Raw genomic sequence first — 16489 nt, forward strand, 5'->3', positions numbered from 1 at the left:
TGTAAATAACCGCTTGGTGGCGCTCTTGTGTCTGGGTACGTGGGTTAGAAAAAAAAATATTGTTGGCGTTTGTGCCGAGGTCGGAGTGCGGTGTGGCATAATGCTTGGAGCATAATGTAAGTTTTGGGAGTGTCTTAAGATTATGCATTAAAAACAATAATTAGTTTAAAAGAGTATTGACACGACTGGCACATGCAGTGTCAGTGGCAGCATAGCCAGTGTCTGGTGTTCATTCCTTGTGACATGGGAAATCATTCATGCACGGACAATTTTATTTCACGGGTTAAATTTTTCAAAAATTATTTTGATTTTGTTTTTTATTATAAAAAGAATTTCAACCATGATTATTGATTGATGATGATATAGGACAGAAGTAAAGTCTAGACCCAGTAACTGGGTCTGGGGCGTACTCCTTTTTTCGAAATTAAGTAGAATGTCAAAATTTCGAAAAAAGGAGTACGCCCCAGTTACTGGGTCTAGTCTAGACCCAAGAACGGGGGCTCTGTAATGTAGTGTTAGTACTCGTTGAAAAAGGAGCCCCAGTTACTTGGTCTAGGGAAAAAGTAATGGTCGAAACCCTCCATTCTCCACGGACAGGAAGTTGAGGGTCATTAGCCAACCAGACCTGACCTGGCTCATGCATGGACTATACAACGAATGTCATCAAGGGTAAAGGCCCGGTCAACAAATCACGCCCTTGATTGGTGGATTAAGAGGGCACGTATTCTGCGCGAAGCAAGTCATCCTAATGCATTCTCTTTGCTTGGTGATCGTTATCGTTTTAGTTATCGCTGCAGTGTGACTGGCCCTTTAATTAAAGAGGGTTACAATTAACTAGGAAAGAATCCACTATGACTGTGATGAGGATGAAGGGTTACACTTTGGAAAAGTTTCTGTATCCTGCCACCACCTTTCTATTGTTTATAAAATGATATAATTTGAGCTGAGTACAATGAAATATTAATTTGGGTAAAAATTAGTGAAAAGTGGTGGTAGGAGAAAATCTTCGGAACTACACAATCTATGCTATAAAAGCCTTACACAAACTTCCTTGGATTTGAAGTGCAGCATCTTGGATTAGAATAAGAATTGTGCAATCTCACTTGGCTCAGGACACGGTCATCTTGGTTTTTGGTATGGCGACTTCCTTGCTGTCCTTGCCTCCTGGGTACAATATGTGGTAAATGGTTACCTGCTAAACTGCAGAGTGCAGTGGTGTGAGATGGATGCCTTGTTGGCTGGTTCAGACGCGCCTGACTTGCTGATTCAGACGCAGAGGAATTCCTTCACAATGACACTGACAGTTAATATTTCACAACTTGACACTGCTGACTGTCAATCTTTCATAATGACACTGACAGTCAATCTTTCACAATGACTCTGACAGTTAATTTTTTACAGTGACACTGCTGACAGTCAATCCTTCACAATGACTCTGACAGTCAATCTTTCACAATGACACTGACAGTCTATCCTTCACAATGACGCTGACAGTTAATTTTTCACAGTGACACTGCTGACGGTCAATCTTTCACAATGACACTGACAGTCAATCCTTCACAATGACACTAACAGTAAATCCCTTCACAATGACACTGTGTGATGCTCCACGCAAGGAAATTAAAACAGATACTCTATCACCCAGGGCTAACTCGTTGCTTTACTTTTTCTCAACAGCGACGTAGCACACAAATACACACATCTCCAGGATGCTGGCCTTTGCAATCTTTGCTGTGACGTTTGTAGTCGTGTTGATAGCAGCAGTCATCTACTTTTACCCTGTAAGTTTAAAGGGCATCCTGGGTTTGTTCAAAAAATCAAATTTTGTTGCCCAACATACAGTGTACACTTAAATTTAACGAGTACAAAGCGTTCAATTTTTACAAATGCATGCCTGCAGCTGCTTTTTAACGTATAATCTTGAAATACATTTGTATGAAAAAAAGAAAAAATAGTTGGAACATCAAATTTTGCTGGAAGAAAATGTTCTGAATTACTACAACAAGATCTACAGGGGACTTGTTAAGGTTGACCAGGGCTATGACAAATGCAATATCTGCCAAGGCCTCGGTACTAATCTTGAAATACATTTGTATATAAAGACGAAAACATAGCTGAAACATCAAATGTTCCAAGTGATAAATCTGAATTACTACAACAAGATCTACAGGGAACTTGTTAAGGTTGACCCAGGCTATGACAAATGCAATATCTGCCAAGGCCTCAGTACCAAATATCTGAAAATCCACCCCATAGAAAATAAAACCGAGATCCCGCCACCAGCGGGATCCTGGTTGATTTCATTTGGAAGAAGCGGGATAATATTAAAAACGGGATCCTGGTGGGATTATCATCATCATCATTATCTTCCTATACTGTGCAGAAACCTTCTCTGGAGTATACTCGCACATTGGTTGAGGTGCAAACTAGCAGGTGCAGAAAAAAATTCAAGGAAAAAAAAAAAAGGCATACTGTGCAAGTAAAAGCAATTAAGCATTTTGTGTGGGGGGGGGTGGGTAATTAGCTGAAGGTGACACCGTTCAGTCTGGTCTTGAAGACATCCAGAGTTGGTGACTCAATAACTTGCTTTGGCAGTGAATTCCTCAGGCGGATGGTGTCTGGAAAGAAGGAGCCTCTCAGTAAGTTTGTGCGGGTGGATGGAACAAGGAATTTATGTTATTTCCTCTGGTGGATGACTTGGCTGGGATTAGCTGGTTGTCGGGCATGTCAATGAGTTTGTTGATGACCCGGTACATCATTGAAGCGTTGGAGGAGATGGCTCGCCTATGTTGTAGAGACTCCCAACCCAGGTTACAGAGCATGGTGTTGACACTAATATCTCTGGAGTAGTCGTTCATAATGTACCGAGCAGCACTACGTTGGACAGATTCGATCTTTGAGATGTTCTTTTTGGTGGAAGGATCCCATGCGCAGCTGGCATACTCAGCGATAGGGCGAACGAAGGTGGTGTAGCAGCAGCTCTTAATTCACGAGGACAGTTGTTCATGTTGCACCGTAGGAAACCAAGCGATTTCTTGCACATTTTGGATGTGGTTTCAACATGTCTGTTCCAGGACAGGCTGTCTGTGAGTTCTACTCCTAGGTATTTGGCTGATGATACTGCCTCAAGAGGGTGGTCGTGGATAGAATAACTGAACTTCAAGGGTTTGCGGCGTTTGGTGATGCGGAGTAGTTGGCATTTCGCTGGATGGAACTCCATGAGCCATTTCCTCTCCCACTCCTGCATAGCATTGAGGTCCTGCTGAAGCTGTTGTTTATGACACGATAAATAGCACTTTCGTCAGCAAATAGTCGAGCATGGGAGTCTTCAGAAATGCAGTCAGGAAGGTCGATTATATAGGCCAAGAATAGAAGGGGGCCAAGGAACGTACCCTGGGGCACACCGGATGACACGGGTGATTTAGCTGATGATTGTTTTGTAAGCGGGAATCTATAGGCCTGTCACTGGTAGGGCAAGCAGCCTGATTGGAATTTCATACCCTTACCTACAAAGATGTAGTCGCAAACTATTGTTGTGCTTGCTATATGATATTGTTGTATGTAAGGCTGGTAAAGGTGTTTCACGCTAATTTGAGTGGCCCATTTCGAGCAAGATCCCAAGTTGCCCGTGCAGCACCAAGATGGGATACATATTTTTCATTTGGCTACTTTTGTTTCAAATAGTCTTAGCTCATGGATCAATTGTTGGTGAGTGAACTGAATTGGCTGTTTTGTCTCATTTTCTGTTTTGTTCAAGATAGCGTAGTGATTTGTTGAAATGCACAGTGGTTTTGTATTATTAACATACCTATTTATTTTATTTCAGGGCTCAACTAAGACGAGCACTATCCCTGGAATGGATCCAACAGATCCAAGGTAATGATTATGGAGTAATTCTCTTCTTGGCAGCATGTACAATATTTCTCAGTGAGAAAATATGTGTTTTTGTGTACTGTCTTGCCCACTGTAAATTTAAATCCTGACCATCTTATACAGAAGATGTAGACTAGACTGATTTTTGGGCTGAATGTTCTTGATACAGTCAAGCGCACTGAGCTGTGGGTTAAATTTCCTAGCAGACAGTAATGCTAACCAAGTTCTGCTCTTAGATAATGAGCATGATACCAGCCACAATGGGCATGTGACATTTTGTTTTTGGCTGGTAACCTAAATCTGGTAAGCAAATCGTTGGGCTTAGATTCTGAAAATTGGCCCCTGGTGTTTTCCCAATAAAGCGAGATATGGGATAGTTATATACCAAGCCCTTTATGTGACGGAGGGAGCTTTCAGGACGTTCCTATACTCGTAAGAATTACCCCCTAAAACTATCTTGAGCTTCTTGGACCACAATGAAGACAAAATGAGAAGGGAGGTAGGGCCTACACCATGTCACAAAAAAAATCACCAAATGGTGATAAGAGGTAAAACTAAAGACCCCACATGTTTTATTTTAAATTCTTTCTTCTTGGGGAGACCTCTCAGTGAAACACTGTTTTTAAACAAGCATCAACATTGTGTTAAGTATTGCACATTGCCCTGGTGGAAGTGGCGGCTCAGTTGTTGACTGTGCTGCAGCACCTTGTCAGCCTTTCCAAAGTGCCGTTTGGGTCTCATCATTCAAAATAGTTCTTTTTACATGCCATATAACAATGAGTTGGTCGAGGCTCCTGCAGATAAAGTAATTAAACAATTGTGTGTATTATTTTCATTTATTGTACAGAGAGGGTAACTTCCCAGATATTGGTGCCGCAGGTAGCATGCATGAGTTTCTTGCAAACCTACATGAGACTTATGGGACCATAGCATCCTTCTGGTTTGGTACAAAGTTCACTGTTAGTATCGCTTCACCAGAGCTATTCAAAGAGCACATGGGAGTATTTGATCGACCACGTAAGTACATACAATGGTTATCTCACAAATGTTCAACCATTTTGGGCTCAGAGCACCAGACCTCAAAACTAACACTGGACAGCAGTCCCAATACCAACAATGCGGCAACTCCAGGACTGCGCCCCCATGACAACCTGAGAACGAAGGGGCCACGGACGCAAGTCTATGCCGAATGATGATGGGCAGTCCCAATGCCAGTTTTGTTAGTTTTCGTGTTCGTGTGCAAGAGGCGCCTTTTTCAACGCCGGGGTGGGAAGAAAATTTTAGAAGATTTTGGGTTATTTTTTTCGGCCCGTCATGATTTTTTGTCAGTGGGAATGCCTTGAGAGCTGAATGACAACTGCTTGTATCTGTAGTATTCGTGTGCAAGAGGTGCCAGTTTTTTTTTACATAGGGCCAGTACACTTAATTCTGGACAAGTCGGTGGACGAAGGTGATTGAATACAAACATCTCGCCTCAACCCTAAAATAAATCTCTTATTTAAAATAAATTTTGTGTATATAACTTTCAATGATGTTGAGAATACGTTTTCTTTTTTTCAGCGGAAGTGTTTGCCTTGTTTAAGCCTCTGATTGGTCGAAGTTCTATCCATTATGCTAATAAGGCCGATGGACGGAGGAGACGCATCATGTATGACCCGCCCTTCACACAAGCAAACCTCAGAAACTTCTGTGGTACATTCAACGAGGTAATATTTTATTGTCAGTAGTGTGGCCATCCCCTATTAAGTTTGTTGTCTTATCCTATGCCTGCAGGGTTAAAGGCACTGGACACTATTGGCAATTGTCCAAGACCAGTCTTCTCACTTGGTGTATCTCAACATTTGCATAAAACAACCAACCTGTGAAAATTTAAACTCAATTGGTCGTCGAAGTTGCAAGATAATAATGGAAGAAAAAACACCCTTGTTACACAAAATTGTGTGCTTTCAGATGCTTGATTTTGAAACCTCAAATTCTAAATCCGAGGTCTCGAAATCAAATTCTTGGAAAATTATTTCTTTCTGGAAAACTACATTACTTCAGAGGGAGCCGTTTTTCACAATGTTTTATACTAGCAACAGCTCTCCATTGCTTGTTATAAAGTAAATTTTTATGCTAACAATTATTTTGAGTAATTACCAATAGTGTCCACTGCCTTTGATATATTTCAGACTTTGTAAAGTCTGCCTGGTAATACAAAAAAGGCAGACATTTTTCTCTGATTTATAACCTACCTCTTTGATCCACTTCTCTAGTGCCGACGATACTCAGTGTCTTAGCCAGGAATTTAGAAAGTGGGAGTGCAAACTGAAAAAGTGGGAGTGCAACCTAAAATCACTAAAAAAAAATAGAAACGCGTGCGTAGCACACAACACGAGCGCGCAGCGCCAAATATATCTCACCCCCCCTCTTAAGGGCCCTGGAAGCATTTCTGGTACCTATTTCTGTTACAAGTAAACTATTTTGATTTAATATTTGTTTTGTTTTCAACTCGAAAATGAGAGGCTTTAAAGCACAGATATTATAAAGGTGATCGACGTCCACTATACATTATTAAACTCTATAAAATGTGTCTGGGTCAATAGGCCAGTTCAAAGCAGTTACTTGGACCATGGAGCTGCGCCTGGACCCATTTAGCCTGAAATGGTTCAAAAGCAATCAAATAATGCAGTACAAGTTTGCTGTCAACAAAATATTTTTTGGCACAAAATTTTGCTTAAAGACTAAAAAAAATGAAGAGGTATTGAAGAAATTAAGAGTTATCATTTACGAATGTTAAATTTCTATCCATTCTTGTCCATTCGATTTCAGAACTATAGGCCTTAAGGTCAAGAAGCTGATAATAGTTTTTGTATTTAATTTAAACAAATCAATTAATTAATGTAAAATAATGATTCACACAAGTATTTGCAACCAATCAAAATGCCAAGAGTGATTTACATGTACCATAATTGTTTGTTTAATGTTAACTGACTGATATATTTTCCTTTGTATGTGTTTAGGTTTCATAACGTTTAAGTCTTATAGGTTGTTTAATTGTTGAAACTGGGTCAAAGGCAATTTGTAAACAGTCTGCGGAGAATAAAGAACAAACAGTTACGAAAGACAGTGCCATATAAGTAGTTCCACTGGGCAAAAAAACGTACCATGCATTGAAAAATAAATTTGGGAGGTCTATCCCCCCCTACAGCAAAACCGACTTGAGATTTGAAAAGAAACATGAACCAGTTTTTGAACCTTTCGAGCGGAAAATAAACATCGTTTTGTCAACTGCATTAACACCCAAGAGATGCAAACATTGAAATCCAAAAAAGTCTCGCTGTTTCAACCAAACTCTACAACGAACAAACGATGTGCCCTTGAATTTCTAGAAGGAAAAAAGATCGTTATGTTTGCCGCCGTCGAGTTGGGAAAAACTGCGGAACCAATCTACAAAGCAACTGCAGAATGTATGCGGTAAAAGGTGCACTGCGCCGCGTGTTACTCAGTTACCGATACTGACGTCATAGTAGAAAAATCCAGAGCGTGGTGGTTTGTAGGATCGTGGAGATGAGATTGGTACCTAAAATAATCTGAACGAAAACGCGTGTGAATTCGCCTCTATCATACCATGCGTGCATGGAGTTCATGCTGCCTGCTGATGACGGTCGATGACGACGACTGACTGTTAAAACGAAGTCTGCGTGTCTCGCTTGCGTTGTGTAATTTGCTCGTGCGTTGTGTAATGTGTAGTTTGTGTGTTTTGTGTCGTCGCAATGTGGTCAGCGTTTTCGAGGCAACTTCGAGTGATTGTTTTATGGTTGCGTCGTTGAAAATTTGATTCAAAAGGAAGAAGGAAATCTGGTAAAACCAAATCTAATTTTACTCACTGCTGTTTAAACTGTTCCAACAACAAAAAAATAATAAAAGAAGTTCAGTAATTTTCACTGAAATTATTAGACAGCACGGCTTCACCCAAGCCGTGCATAAAAATTTTGCCCGTGTTTTCAGCCCAATTGGCCGTGCTAACACGGCGTGCACGGCTCGCTAGCTAACACGTTGACGATACTTTTCCTGAAAGCTCCTTGGAATCTTTAATAACAATAATATTAAAAATAACTATTTCTTAATTAGAAGTAATTTTCCGAGAACCTTTAATAACAATAATATTAAAAATAACTAGTTCTTATATAGCGTGTTTCACAATAACGTATCAATGGGCTATACATAGTGCCCTGGTCATTGGGCCAATAACATTCCTGTAATCTTTCTCAGCTCTCTGGGGAGTAAACAGCCCCGGTGCTCCACCCTTTAACTCCAAGGGTAATCAAAAGGTCGAAATGTCATCCTTTCAAAGTACCTCCTAAGATCTGGATTCCACTTTCAGACTTTTTTTGTCAGCAGTGACTCTTACCTCTGTGCCTGAGCCAAATTTGAAACAGCTAATAAGTTTGGCAGATGCTGAGAGGTGTTTTATAACATATCATCTTCTTGATGTTTCAGTTGGCTTGTGAGCTTGAGAAGAAACTTCTGGGTTTACCAAAGGACGAACACCTCCCATTGATGCAATACTGCCATGCTCTCGTCATCAAGGCACTCACCCGGATATTCTTTGGAGATTACTTCAAAGATGAAGGCAACATTCTCAAGTTTCGCCACTCATTTGAAATTGTGAGTTTACAGTGAATACATTCTTCAAATGGTTGTTTGGCATTGACCACTTACTACTCTGTAACTTATCGCATGATTTTCATTGAACTTGGTTGATTGTGGTTTCTGTATTAACGTAACACTCCGACTGTCTGGCCATTCAATTTCACCCACTGTGGTTTTGAATGATAAATAAACTTTGCCAACCTGCAAAAAGATAGTCATGTGGTGGATGGGAAGTAACTATAAATAGTAAACTTGCGGGCTTAACCATGTATAACTCTCTTTTGTGGAAGTGTTGACTCTGAAAAAGAGCTGTTGCAGTCTTGATGTTCAAACCGTATACCCTACTCATCTTAAAAAGAATGCAGACGGAAGATTTTTGATGTGTTTTGGTTTTGTCCTTTCTTTATCGTTGCATCAAAAGACAAGACAAGATCCCAAAAGAAAATAACCTACCTGGCATGTAGATACACACATGGTGTTACTGCAAACCAAACATACTTCATTGAACATAAATGTTGAAAATAATAATAATAATAATAACATGCATTTAAATAGCGCTTAATACAAGGTTTCTAAGCGCTGAACAGGAAGTGTAAGATAACAAAAAATTACAATTAAAAGTGGGGTGAAATAGCAGAAACTGAATAGACTAGATGGATTTAAATAAGTGTTTTTTTTTAGCAGTTTTAAATGAGTCCGGTGTAGATGAGGCACGGATGTGAATGGGAAGATTGAACCCCTTATGGGATGTGTTTACTTGATTTATTTTAGTGTTGGTCTGAAATGGAAACTAGTCTAACTCAAGGCCCTGCAGAGGATGGGAGCGACAGGGACAAGAAGTTCAAGGAAGGTGAGTTGGTCGACTGGTCTCCCCCTCTTTATCTGCAAGGATAAAGACAGGCACTGGTCTTACAGAGAGGTTGATGGTATAAAACATTGTGAGAAACGGCTCCCTCTGAAGTGACATAGTTTTCGAGAAAGAAGTAATTTTCCACAAATTTGATTTCAAAACCTCAAGTTTAGAACTTGAGGTCTCGAAATCAAGCATCTGAACGCACACAACTTCGTGTGACAAGGGTATTTTTTCTTTCATTATTATCTCGCAACTTCGACGACCGATTGAGCTCAAATTTTCACAGGTTTGTTATACTATGCATATGTTGAGATACACCAAGTGTGAAGACTAGTCTTTGATAATTACCAATAGTGTCCACTGTCTTTAACATCAAAGCTTAATAACAATGTGTTGATTGTCTTTGACCAACAGCTTTAGGTTTCATGCACGATAGTATAAGAGCCATTATGAAGAAGCGTAAAGCAAAGCCTGTAGTCGGGTCCACATTGTTTATCGACGTTCTCCTGGAGAATGAGCTACCAGAAGAGCAGGTACTAGATGATTGTCTCAGCTACATGATGGGTGCATTTCACACATCTGGAAATTGTGAGTACTGTTCCCGTGGAGATTTGTGTATTCACCACTGGAGTTCAAACTCCTTATTCCACAGGCACACAGTTTTGTAAGAACTAAATTAGTGGCTACGGCTAAAACTGTTGCTATGGGTGTTGCTAAGGATATACTATACGTCAATGCATGATGACTCTGCGATCCAGCTATAGCCGTATCCAAAGCCGTCAATTCAGCCAAAGCCTAAGCCTCCTGGAGGTAGACATTGTTTGAGGCATGTTCACAACTGAGGAACATATGGGTGTTGCTAAGGATGTCCTATACTTCAATTCATGATGATAATAATAATAATGATAAGGCGATCCAACTGTTGTCTGAGCCTACCACAAATTTAGACAAACCCTAAGCTGTATGTAACTGTTGAAGCATGTTCAAGACTGAGGAACATAAGAATTGTGTGGGTTGTGTTACGTGTACAAAAATAAAGTTAACATAATTACTGATGAATTTACAGATTCTATGACACACCAACAAAATAAAAGCTATGACATCACAAAAGCTGTACACAAATTCAGGCTTTCTTATTATTTTTCCTGACATTTTGCCTTAAAATAGCGGTGTGAAAAATCAACAAGATTAGCAATGTCTGGGTGTATGGTGATGACTAAACAGAAATGGAAGGTCTCTAAAGGGTTAAGGTCCATTATGTTGAATGTGATTTAAATAGCTCCGTAATTACTGTCCTAAAGACAGTTCTCTAAGAACAAACTCTACCTGGCAAGTAGATACACACATGGTGTTACCGCAAACCAAATATAAACTGCTCACAAAAAGTAAGGAAACTTTTTTCAATCCAGTATATTTGTTATTATTTAATACTCTTTTTGTATATGGTATGTATCATTGCAAAGCTGAACTGTTCCTCTTTAAAATGATACCACAATTGCAATGATTACATGTTGCTGGACTTGACCACGTTAATGAGAATGAGACAAAGTCACAAATCAAATGTGCCAAAATTAACAATATTTTGGTGTTACTTTATGAACAATCAAATTGACACTGTAATTCAAACTTACTGATCTTAATCCACTTTATCGAGACAAGAAATTTGGTATAGAGCAAGACAACTTACTGATCTTAATACACATTATTGATACAAAAAGTTCAGTAACGAGTGGATGATCCGAAGGCGTTGATGACAGCCATGGCACCTTCTTCTCATGCTGCACACAAGTCTTGTGAAGCGCTGATGATGAGGGATGGTGTTCCATTCTTCATAAAGGAACCTGGATAGGTCAGTCACAGTTGATGTGTTGGTGGTTCTGGCACGGACAGCGAGGCCAAGCTGGTCCCACATATGTGACCATCCACCACCAATAGGCTGTAAAGTCGCACTTGTACATTGCAGAGCCTATTAAATTGTTTGGGTTTTCAAGAAATCTTTGAGAAATCTGAATAAAAAAGTAGGTGGCTTTGAGAAATCATAACTTCGTCAAGAAAAGTCTGATTTAAATGTGGATGGTATCATTTTGAAGCTGATTACACACTCTCTCCAAAAATGCATTGAGCCCATAACAGTAAAAGTGTCAACTTTACAGCCCATTGGTGGTGGATGGTCACATATGTTCCATGGGATTCAGGTCTCGACTGTTAGCGGGCCAATCCATCCGGTGCACCCCAACATTTTTCAGGTAGTCAGTCACCAGTCGGGCTCGATGGGGGCGAGCGTTGGCATCTTGAAAGATGGCATTTGGTCCAAAGTCTGCAAGTATGGGACTGCATTCGGCTGTAGAATATCGTCTTGCAAATACCCATCAAACAAGGGGTTTTTCATGAGATGAGGGTAAATTGTGTCCGATGAGCTCACTGATGCAAATCATTGTGTAAACCATTAATGGTTCTGAAAAGCTTGATCGGTTTGATTAATGAGCATTACCTATTGACCATACACAGACAACGGTAATTTTGGCACATTTGATTTGTGACTTTGCCTCATTGTTATTCGTGTAGCCAAGTTAACCAACATGTAATCATTGCAAATGTGGTATTATTTTAAAGAGGAACAGTTCAGCTTTGCATTGATATATACCATATACAAAGAGAGTCTTAAATAATAACAAATATATGGGAATGAAAAAAATTTCCTTACTTTTTGTGAGCAGTTTAAATTGATACCTCACCATGCAATGCCTCAAATCTTAAATATCTCCCTAATTGTACAAAATCTCCCTGATTGTCAGATGCAAATGTTGACAGCTCTACCAGAATGTGTTATTTCAATAACTACCCTTGAAAGGCCAAGCGCAGAAATATTGTATCTGGCCAAATTAACCTCCCTTGGTCACACAACACAATCGTAGGGACTCTTGATTCAACATTTTCACACCGAGTTTCTTTCGCACGAGACTCAACATTGTTGCCAAATCGAGATACAAAAAAATACTTAATGGTTTGGTGTTCCAACCCTCGAGTCTGTTTCAAAGGTTAGAAGAGATACAATGCTTCTCGACTGACACGACTAAAGTGTGAGGATTTTTGAGATTGATTTGATAATTTCTTGTGGCATATTATTTGTTGATAGTGATGGCTTGGACGATATATTTCCTGGCTACTCACCAGGATTGTCAGGAGAAACTACACCAAGAGGTCACGAAGGTCAAGGGTCAAGTGGAGCAGTCTCAGTTTGATCAACTCAAGTGAGTGAAGATATTGGCCATCTAAACGGGCTATGATGATGAATTTTTCAATGCGTTATACACAATTTCTGTGTGCAGCTCATGGGAACTCTATCAAAACATCTATTTCGGAAACAATAGCCTTCAAACTTTTGGTTGTCTTGTGTCATTGTGTATTAGCAGAGTTCTTGTTTTTTTTGCGCCAGGAGTGTCATCATTGACATACATGGCGCACTAGAAATGTTCAATGTTGTTATTATTATTATTATTATTATTATTATTATTAACATCAGAGTCATGTGACTCTTAATGGATGTACAATGTAAAAAACAAGCCAGTGAGGTGCAGTGTGTGTGGACAAACATGGCTGCTTCCAAGTGCTTCTGCCTTTTCCACACTACACTGGGCGTTGCTTGCTGGGTTTGTTTACATTGTGTACCCACTATGAGTCACCCGACAGTAGTACCCAATTGTGTTTTTTATACCATTTGACTTGTCTTCATCATGTTCATAGAAAAATTAGAATGCTATTTCGGCCCAAAGTAAAAAACCAAGTTGCCTTAAAGATGGCACTAGATAGCATGAACTGTCTGTAGTCTCTGCTGGAAAGGAGGTAGAAAAAACCTGTGGAATTCAATGTGAGGCTACACTGATTACACTGTGTAATGTAGCTGACAACTAGGACTCTAATTTACAATGAAGCTTAGCATGAAAGTTGCCGACCACCAGTCTGAGCAATCTAAAATATATGGCATATATATATTTTTGTTTAATTAGCAACTTGTTTTTGTGTACCAGCTCTGAACACTTCCTCATTCGATTGTACTATTTGTCAGTTTGTTGATTGAGATTCATACTATATTCAACAGATATCTGCATCATGTGATCAACGAGAGTCTACGCCTGTCCATATTGACCCCTTATGCTGCTCGTTTTCAGGATAGTGACACTGAGCTAGGGGGTCACATCATCCCAGCTGGGGTAAGAATAAAATCTGTTTTAATCCAGAGGTTGCTGGTTCAAATCCTTCTCTTCTCAATTTATTTTTTTTCCAACAAAACTGAATGAATAGATGGTAAACTTGCATCGGGGATAAAGAATATTTATTTTGGTTTTACACTGATGTGTGTTAGCACTGTATACTCAGTACTTTCAGAGTTCTGTGAAACAGATCAAAGGCTTATTACTCGGTCGTATTCAAACCACAACCTTTTGAATTGTGGAGCAGATGTCTTACCAACTAGACCACCGAGATTGCCCGGTAGCTAGAGGCAGTTTGAATCCTATATGTAGCAGCGGGTAACGTAACTTATCCATGTTTTAAACCAGACTTGTGAACTTATTATCCCCAGGTTTTATAGTTCATAGAATACGAATTACTAATACTGTCTGTCTGTGTTTAAACCATATCAGATAAATGTACGTATATATTTAACATTTAAAAATGTACTTTTTCTAGACTTCAGTTTACCATGCTCTTGGAGTAGTGCTGGAGGATCCAGAGATTTGGCCAGAGCCCCAAAAGTAAGTAAAATATCTTCAATGTGTTTTAATCCTATGAAGCGCACTTCAAAGTTAGCTCTGGATGGATCACTTTGATTTGGGCTCTAATGATTAAGTGCTTCCGAAGGAAATATAGATAGTCAAAAACAATTTAATCAGTGCACATTGTATTGCCATTTTGGTTGGTAACCTGTTTTCCTTTAAAGCAAGATTTGTGTAGTAGTAACTTCCATTTAAAAGATGTTTTAACAATTTGCAACAGTGATAAAGAATTGTGTTTTACCCATACACTGAACACTAATTCTCTTGTCCGATGCAGAAACAAATCCACAGACATTTACTCAGGTGGGATTCAAACCCAAGATCTTGACCGTTCTATAACAAATGTCTTGTCATTATACTGCTTAGCTTGCCTGGTAGAGTTGAATCCTTTAATTTTGTTGTTTATTGCACATTTTTTACTTTTGTTAGCGCTGTGATCATAGTTTTATATGGGGAGCGTTTCTAAATACCTGTTGTTATTGTTTTTTTTTATTATTAGTGTGAAATTGGTTTCTGATGACTCAAACTTTTCCTGTTTTCTCTTCCAAGGTTTGATCCTGGACGTTTCAGCGTGGATAACATCACCCAGCGTCAAGAGACAGGATTCCAGCCGTTTGGTTTTGCCGGGAAGCGCAGTTGTCCAGGACAGCATTTTGCTTATGCCCAGATAACCATCTTTCTGGCTGTCCTGTGTCGGACCTTGAAGTTCAATCTCGTAGAGGGGCAAGTGGTTGTGCCACGTTACGGTCTTGTGACGTCCCCTGAAGAGGAAATCTGGGTTACCGTCGAGAAGAGAAAATAAAATGGATCAGGGCTCGTATAATATCTTGGAACTTCTGAGGCCAATAAAAAAAACAAAATGTTTAACTCCTGCCTTTTTGAAAAGAAGGAGGAGGGCTTATTTTGTTTCTTTTTCAAAACCGGCCGTGCTATTTTTCAAAATTAATTGTTATCGTCTGAAAAAATAAAAAATGTAACAAAAATGAGGCAGACTCTTAAAAAGGAAGTGGGCGGGTACGCTAAGGATGTTTTTGTTGTTGTTTTTTAGCTTAAAATTCAAAATAGCCTTGTTTTAACTGAGTTTCTTTAACTGTGGTGTGTTTGAGAAATCTTTCAAATGAACACAAGGTTTTATCACTAGCTATCCTGTTTATAACTCAACATGATATAAAAACCCATCGGTCACATGCACAAGCTTTTTCTGTAAAAATTGGCACTTTTTGGTTCTAATGGTGAGCCATTTTGGTTTTGATGGTGTCTGGTGAGTGAATGCTCAATTTGGTGGAAAGGGACTGTTTGAAATCATCTTGAAAATGGTTTGGGGGAGTTTGGGTGTTTTTTTTTTAAGTTTTTTTTTCCTGTTTGAGAGGATGGGATTTACATACAAACAAAAGTTATTCTACTCATAATTATGTACTCATAAAGTCAATGTGTGCACTTAAACTTGTACAGCAGGCGGACACAAGCTTTCCCTGTTTCCTTTGTGCTAGTCACCAAATCTCCAAAAAGGAGAAAGCAGAACGCCCTGTAGGCACTTTCCACAATGTATTAATATTCGTTTTAAGTTTGTTCATGTTTTAGAAAGAACCCATGAACTCTATAAAACGTTTTAAAAAGTCTTTATTTTTAGGTTTAGGCACTTGGAGGCCTAAATCAGAACTGACAACTCTCCCTAGTTCTGCAGAAAGTTTCCTGAAAGTGAAAACAATATCCATGTTCTGATAATTGGGTTTGAAAATCTATCTGATTGTGGAAACTTTTACCCCAATTATGATGAATGTAATTCTAAATTATTATTTCCCTAATTGATATGAAAAAATCTCTAACTAACTTCCTGATTGTAAGATGTAAATATTGGTAGCTCTGATGATAATGCCACATTCTTGCGAATAACATTATTCTTTGAGGAAATAATGTAAACAGTACATACAGAATTAATTTACAGCAAAAATTACTTAATGGACAAACAACAACAAAATACACTGTGCTTTTTTTAATATGACTTTTCTTTAAAAACATTCTTGCATTAAATGCATTGTGTCAGTTTTACTTATTAAAACATAAGTACTTACAAAAGAGCTGTATTAAAAAAGAATGTCTGAAGTCATAATCTTTGGTTTGTTTGACATTCATACTTTTTATGTGTGCCTTTTCATTCGACATGTGCGCTCATGTGTGTGTTATAAATTTACTTTATCAAAAAGCTCCTGTTTTATGAATAAACAAACTTGAAACTTGGAAACTGGAAACGTCAGTTTGCCAAACAAAATTAAACCCCTTCCTTTCAGATACATTTTTGTTGTAACATTATTATTAATATTTTTTTCTGTCTTATTTATTATTCTCTATAAAA

The 16489-nt window shown here is 38.9% G+C and overlaps 1 protein-coding gene across 1 annotated transcript; it reads left to right on the forward strand.

Moving 5' to 3' along the window:
* The first annotated feature begins 47 nt into the window (after nucleotides 1–47).
* Nucleotides 48–16246, forward strand: LOC117307206 (cytochrome P450 20A1-like). The gene is made up of 12 exons (XM_033791885.1): nucleotides 48–116; nucleotides 1678–1781; nucleotides 3827–3876; nucleotides 4721–4890; nucleotides 5434–5579; nucleotides 8356–8523; nucleotides 9280–9358; nucleotides 9776–9949; nucleotides 12498–12612; nucleotides 13461–13572; nucleotides 14051–14115; nucleotides 14686–16246. Exons 2-12 carry the CDS (start codon nucleotides 1710–1712, stop codon nucleotides 14936–14938), a joined length of 1404 nt encoding a protein of 467 aa, XP_033647776.1. The 5' UTR covers nucleotides 48–116; nucleotides 1678–1709; the 3' UTR covers nucleotides 14939–16246.
* Nucleotides 16247–16489: the final 243 nt, after the last annotated feature.

This window comes from Asterias rubens, chromosome 2 (assembly GCF_902459465.1).
Source record: "Asterias rubens chromosome 2, eAstRub1.3, whole genome shotgun sequence".
Taxonomy (NCBI): Eukaryota; Metazoa; Echinodermata; class Asteroidea; order Forcipulatida; family Asteriidae; genus Asterias; species Asterias rubens.

Bases quoted from the DNA above. Each gene is read 5' to 3' on its own strand.
- LOC117307206 (XM_033791885.1), top strand. From the start codon at position 1,710: ATGCTGGCCTTTGCAATCTTTGCTGTGACGTTTGTAGTCGTGTTGATA. The intron at 5,580-8,355 runs GTAATATTTTAT...TTGATGTTTCAG, and splicing joins TCTGTGGTACATTCAACGAG to TTGGCTTGTGAGCTTGAGAA. The intron at 13,573-14,050 runs GTAAGAATAAAA...TACTTTTTCTAG, and splicing joins GTCACATCATCCCAGCTGGG to ACTTCAGTTTACCATGCTCT.